The sequence below is a fragment of the Lytechinus pictus genome, chromosome 3 (genome assembly GCF_037042905.1).
Source record: "Lytechinus pictus isolate F3 Inbred chromosome 3, Lp3.0, whole genome shotgun sequence".
Taxonomy (NCBI): Eukaryota; Metazoa; Echinodermata; class Echinoidea; order Temnopleuroida; family Toxopneustidae; genus Lytechinus; species Lytechinus pictus.
Window position 1 is genome coordinate 20,783,645 of NC_087247.1, and position 6,969 is coordinate 20,790,613.

At 37.1% G+C, this 6,969-nt stretch overlaps 1 protein-coding gene across 1 annotated transcript; it reads left to right on the plus strand.

Annotated features, from left to right (window-relative positions):
• The first annotated feature begins 1,860 nt into the window (after positions 1–1,860).
• On the plus strand, positions 1,861–6,832 carry LOC129257657 (uncharacterized). The gene is made up of 3 exons (XM_054896029.2): positions 1,861–3,219; positions 3,588–3,790; positions 5,032–6,832. The coding sequence occupies exons 1-3, from the start codon at positions 1,886–1,888 to the stop codon at positions 5,154–5,156; spliced, it is 1,662 nt and encodes a 553-aa protein (XP_054752004.2). The 5' UTR covers positions 1,861–1,885; the 3' UTR covers positions 5,157–6,832.
• Positions 6,833–6,969: the final 137 nt, after the last annotated feature.

The window sequence follows — 6,969 nt, forward strand, 5'->3', positions numbered from 1 at the left end:
GAATATATATTGCTAATTATTTAAAATAGCAAAGAAACATTGAAATCACATTGAAGATACATCAAATGCAGAAAAAGCAGTGAAAACCATTCCCTTTCCTTCAATGCGGGACTGGGTTCACATCGCCGATGACCCCGGCAGTGCATTGGAAGGCATACCGCTGGAATTTGAATTTTGCTCTTCGGAAACCTGAATTCGAGCATAAATCCCAAGAAACATTTTGAAGATATAAAACCTTGAAGACATATACCATCTGATATTGATGATTCTTAATGTGAACTTACATGTATGATTACGATCGATTCAGTAAGAGTCATGTAAATTCCACATTCTCACTCTATTGTCATTTTCCGGAGATAAAATGACAATTTTGCTCTAAATTCCTCTAAATCCGAGGATCAATGGATATCGGAGAAAAAAGTGGTGGAGACATTTTTTTGTTATGGTATGGTAATAGTGACCCTCGTTTTATATACAAACTTTGTTTATAATACAGTAAAATTAATATTTGTGGTTCAAAAGTTGGGACATTTTTCCCAAACCCTGTATTTTTTTCTCAAACTACGCTATTTTATTGCAAAAACATGCTTCAAATTTGCCCCAAAATTTGAGACCTTTTCTCTCCAATAAGCCAGCCTAAATAAGTTTTAACGGCAAATATATGGGCGCACGCATTAAATGAGCGCATATGAACATACGTGTGGAGTATGTACCTTTAGAATCCAATGTCATAGTTGATATATGAGAACTATAATGAGAACATGGATACTAAATGTAGAATTAGTTTAGAACGATGCATCACATACCGAGACAAGATACATGTAGACACATTTTGTAATGGATTCATGACATTGGATTCTAAAGGTAAGCCCAACTGGGTGAGTTGGTTATGAGATGAACTGGTGATTACAATGTAGATGAAATAATGATTGGACCAAATGGTTGTTAGACGAAACGATGGACGGAATGGCATTAAGACTACATGTAAATGAAGGTAGACCGTGTGGTGAGTGGACGAGTTGGCAATTTACCGCTTCAGGGTAGACAAGACTCGACTTAGAGGACTCCACGATTATGATTATAATGTTAATAATATTCCCATCAATTTCATATTTATAAAATACCATCATAGAGTCCTCTTGGCTAGGTTTATAGCTGCCCGGTCGAATCACTGTTAAAGTAGGAATCCAACCCAAATCACAAGACAAGTTTTCAAAGTCGACTTACAGATCTCTTATAAAATATAAGAAAATATTTTGATAAAGAAAATAATTTTAAAAATTATAAAAGAGTTAGAAATTGTTATAACTTGTAATTATTATACCGATGGAAATGTTAAATTGACTAAATAGATCTATATTATAGGTATTAATCAGTGTGATGTAGGATATGGGTTAGGAATAGGATCAACACCCCATTTGCTCCCACACACACTTAACGAGCAAAAATTAGTAAAATGTCCTCTCTTTCAAAATCTTTACCGCTATTTCTCGAGAACCTCAACAATATGCTATCTTGATTACTTCCCCAAGGGAAAGAGTGCTTAGGAGAAGGCTACAAATTCCTGCTAATAAAGTACATAGTCAGGGAATAGGAGAGACCACTTTTCACAATTTACTCACCATTTGCCAATTCCATAGTCTTGGTGATCTTATTCTCTTTAAACAGCAATATCTTTGTTATTCCTTGTATTTTCCTTTCTACTATTGCCTACGTGTAGTTCTTGTTATTTTATTTTGAATTTTCTGCTCTCATATCATGAAAATCATTTTAACCAAGGTTTGATGTTAATTGAAAATGTAGATCAGTTGTAGATATATAATACAATACAAAGGCATAATTTGTCTGTTTCTTTTTATCATTGCAGATTGAGAAGGGATATAAAATGGCTGTAGCTCCACTATCACTATTACAAGTATCATCTGTTTTCAAAAGATGTGGACTGCATATGATTGACAAGACTTTGAGCCTGAATTACTTAAAGGGCAGAAGATGGAATACAGTTATACCATGGGAAGTGTCTTTCTTAGATGTTAAATCAAGGATGGAACCGCTTTACTCCACTCCTTCTCTTCTAAGAACTACTCGTTGGACCATGCAATTGTCACAGAGACATTTTTCTCAACCACCGTGGCAAGTGTGGCCCTTGGGCAAACTTGACCCTCCTAAGAAGAAACATTTGAAAGAACCCACTCATTCATCAGCTGTCTCTGTTCTGGATCTTGATACCCACACAGTGTCCTATCTTGGTAGACTTCATGATGCAGAAACCCCAACAGAGGTTATGGCAGTCCTTCGAGAGGGTGGGAATGACCTATCTACTGTGCACTATGCTCGTGCTCTTGCAAGACTTGCTGATATTGTCCATGAGCAAAAACAGGAAGAAGGACTTGTAAAAAGTACTATAGCTCCTGTTTTATATGATTCACGGTTCAGACACCTGTGCCATTTAGTTCTCCAACACTCACGGCACCTAGGTAATGATTTATTTGTAGACACACTGGAAGCATTGCAGAAATTGAAAATTCCTCTGAAGAGCAGCATGATGTACACATTTCTAGTGCAAGCCGAACAGCGGGTCAATACATTCAATGTCGCAGAATTAGCCCAGTTTGCGGGTATTTTGAGTCGATATCATTATCATGGGAATGCAAGAGTGCAAGCCTTGGTTAACGCAGTTGGTCTCTTGACACCACAACTTATTAATGATTTAAGAACCTTACACCACACCCTTACCCTTATTACTGTAGTGGGCACTTCACTGGACAGTGTATGTCGAGGTAGAATTGCCAACATGCTTCTTGCCATACTAGCTGCAGATGAAGAGCGTTCACTGAAGGACATTTCTCAGGCTGTCTTAGCTCTTCATAAGATTGACTATAAGGTAGACATCCTCCTGGAATTAGCATGTCCAGTGCTGACTCAAAATATGGCAGATCTATCAGACTCTGATCTTTACCATCTGCTATGTGCATTCAGTGGTTTGGGCCATGCTGATCAGGACTTCTTCGAAGTAGCATCAGAGAGAATCCTAGAAGACATTGACAAGTGGAGTCCTACATGGTTGATCAATGTTGCCAAAGCATTCAGTGTTGCTGAGATGGAAGCACCTCTTTTGTATGATCGTATTATCAGGAGAGTGATGGATAGTGATGTGAAAAAGCTCAGTCTCTTGGACATGACCAACCTTGTCTGCAGTTTACATGCTCTTGGCCATAGGTAGAGTATTCTCATGATTTGAAGCACAATATGATAGGCCTACACTTTTAGTACAATTTCTCATTTCTTTTTTTAGTGAGGGGGGGGGGGGGCTTATCTTTTACCTAAGTTCAAAGCATGGCACAGGTTACTGGTAAAAATATCAATAGGGTTGGTTTGTAGGGGCCCTAAATCTTGATATATGAAGGCATTTTAGGGACAGCACTAAGAGTATAATAAGTTACTTTTCACCAAATGTTTGTCCGAGGAATGTTGATGAAACACTATCTTCTTACACCATAAAAAAAACTATGTAATGAATGATCTACGCTGGTGACCTAATGGACAAATTATTCAGTCAAATTTTCAATTTCTTCACAATTTTTTAGGCCACCATCCAGCTGGGACTTTGGAAACTTTGTCACCAAGGCTACAAGATCTTTGATAGCTGATACTTCTAGGTTATCGTATGCAGACTGTAGGGCTGTCTTGTCTCTAGCTCATTCTCTAGCATCCTTGGGCTACTTTCCTTCAGATCTGTGGCAGTTTCTCACCAGTAGAAAGTTTGCCAACTGGTTTATGATGGTCAAAGGTATGAAATTTAACCCTGGATAATAAAGGAATATACATGTATTTTGTATCTGGTTAGTTCACAGTTTGAAAATAATGCAGTCATATACATGTAGGTGTAAGGGTTTTTATGCATCCACCCACTGGTGTGGTTGTCAGAGGCATTGTTTCCATTTTATACTTGTAGTCCGTCTGTCCATCTTGTTTTAATTCTTCCAATAATTAAAGAACCTTGTAATGGATCAACTAAAAAGTTGGGTTGTGTCTAATTCAATGTACATGTGCATATGATAAAGGAGTGACATTGATCTGATTATTTAGGAAGATAAAATGACATAGGTCATTATGTATGTTTAATCCTTGTGATTACTAGAGAATTGTTTAATCAAATTTGTCTCATGCATGCATATGGGAATAATATCTGATCTGATTTGGGGTCACAAGGTCTAAGGTCATAGAGGCCTTAACTACTGTAATTGCCACAATAACTCGTCATTTTATACATGTGGATTGAAATGAAACTTTGCTCACACGAGTAATGATTAAATGAGTTTTTTGACAAAAAATTCACATGCTAAGTGTGAAATGCATGTAGTTCTGTGCTTGTCATCACAGAGGCATCAATTTTTACTGCTTGCAGTTGAGAATCTGTAGTTCAAAAGAAGCAAGGGAATGAAAAGCAGGGATTGGGTCCTTATCAGAAAATTCATGAAAGATCTTCAATATTTTTTTATATCATTGTTTCATGAAAGAGATGGATACTCAAAACTTGTCAAGGTCTTCATATGGATTATTTCCAATTCGTCCAATTGCCAACTTGTCTACTATCATTTGGTCTACATGTACCATTAGTTCGTCCACTCACCACATGGTCTACTTTCATTTAGTCTAATGCCATTCCGGCTAATAACCAGTTGGTCCAATAGCCATTTAGTCTAATGCCATTCCGTCTAATAACCAGTTGGTCCAATAGCCATTTAGTCCATATGCCATTTGGTATAATTTGACTAAGTGTTAATTGTCCAAAATGAATGAAAATGAAATGGATATTGGACCAACTGGTTATGGGACGACATGGTCATAGACGAAATGGTGATGGACGGAGTGGCATTAGAATAAATGAAAGTAGACCATGTGGAAAGTGGACGAGTTGGCAGTAGCCAAATTGCCAATTTACCATCATGTATGTAACTACCAAGTTGCCATTTGTGCCATTAACTATCATGTATCTGCTTGTTTGTTCTTCCCTGATTTCATTTTCAGATGGCAAAGAATACAAGAACATGGTTGGTGATATCAAGGTCTTATCCGAACTCCTCAAAGACAGTCATCTGGATGCAGCTGACATGTGGGCCGTTGACATTGAGAAGTTATTACCCTTGCAATGATATTGATTTGATTACGGTAGTAGCCAAATGGACATAGTTATTGACTTGGGGCTTCAAATGATTCAATGGAAACACTGGAAGAATTCTATTCTGACAACCCATACCATACTGGTATATGCAACAACAGGGCCCCATCTTACAAAGTGTTACAATTGATCCAATCAATCTCAACTGTATGGAAATCCATCCATACCATAATTTTTTCTACAGGAGATTTGCACAACCTAGTAAACAAAGAGAATCACACTGAATCTTTAAGAGAATAATGAATGTATGAATATACATCATATCTAGAAAATATTTTGAACAAAACATACAATTTAGATGTTGACGGTGTTGGCCATCTGTAGTTGTGGGTTGATCATATCAACGCAACTGTTTGTAAGACAGGGGCCCTGTTGTCTCATTGGTTTGCAGTATTAATGGTTATAATTTTGTTGGAGAATGGTTTTGTCCCATGGGTTTTGTTACAGATTACCGGTACTGCTCATTCCATATATACTTATATGTGTGAAGTTCCAAGGGACTTTCAATGCAGAGGCTGCTGACCTACTTCCCAAGTAGGTTTGACAAAAAAATCTGAATTCTTGAGTAACACTTGAATTCATGATCATGACCTTTTGCATCTGAAGAGCTAGTCTAGATCTTGACGTTCGTAGTTATTTCTTTAGAAAACCCTACACTCACTCATTGCATTGGTATATACACCAATACACCATTGATTCCTCTTTTTACCTTCTTTTAGAATGAGAGGTGAAAAGAGGAGTACTGGTGAGTGAGTGTAGGGTTTTCCCCAAAAAATAATGTCCAGATCAAGACTACTGAAGAGCATTTCTTTGAGCCAAAGATTTATTTATATTGCTTTAACCACCTATGAGATACTATAGTTAACTCTTTCTAATAAACAGATTTCCGTGATTAAATTGTTAGTCTTCAAAAGATGAACCAAAATATTGCTGGTTATTTGTTGATTTTGTGTGACACTTCATTCACTTAGCTAAACTTTTCTGCATCATAGGCATTGTGATGATGATGACGAGGTACGATACCTAGTGTTAGTGCAGTGTTTTCTTGAGGGATTCCACAGACTAATTCGGTTGAAACTAGAAGCCATGGGCATTGCAATCACAAGGTATGTCACTGTTCTGACAAGATGCTGCAGCATGATTGATGGCTCTTGGCCTCAGCAGCTTGATGTCTTTATAAGCCAATATTTAATTCAACCCTCAAGTCAGATGGATTATTGTTCTTTTCTTAAGAATGTTGCTCATATAATTTTGGTGTTCAATTCATGAATGAGGCTTGTTACTGTACCTATGTAATGCACCTCTTGGGAAAAACTTGAGCCAAATAATTTGACAATGTCATTGGCAGGTGATGGATTTTGTATGCAGTCATCTTGAGCTGGGCAGAAATGTAAGGTAGCGCTTTTGGTTCAATGCACTGGTAGCATGTTATTTTGCAGCAAAGTGACATAATGCTCTTTAGTACATGTATTTGATTTCCATTTTGGTTAACTAATCTAAAATGCCAACTATTGAAGTGAATACTAAACAAGGATATCTCCTAGCAAATTATTCAGTAAAAATCTTTGCTTAATCCAACTTTTGAATTAAGTACCCGTCCAGGAACCTACTTCAAAGATAGTGAGAACACGATACTGTATTGTCGCTGAACGACATGTTATTTTTTATGTTTTTTTTTCAAGAATAATGTTGCAAGTGAACAATTATCCACACTCCTCTTCCAGCTGAATCATTTTGTGGAAGATATTACTATACAGACTCCACCAAGTATGGAAATACACATATAC

What these genes read in the sequence shown, in the direction of transcription:
- LOC129257657 (XM_054896029.2), top strand. Translation starts at nt 1,886, where the DNA reads ATGGCTGTAGCTCCACTATCACTATTACAAGTATCATCTGTTTTCAAA. An exon ending in TTACATGCTCTTGGCCATAG is followed by an intron (nt 3,220 to 3,587) that starts GTAGAGTATTCT and finishes ACAATTTTTTAG; the next exon opens with GCCACCATCCAGCTGGGACT. An exon ending in CTGGTTTATGATGGTCAAAG is followed by an intron (nt 3,791 to 5,031) that starts GTATGAAATTTA and finishes TTTCATTTTCAG; the next exon opens with ATGGCAAAGAATACAAGAAC.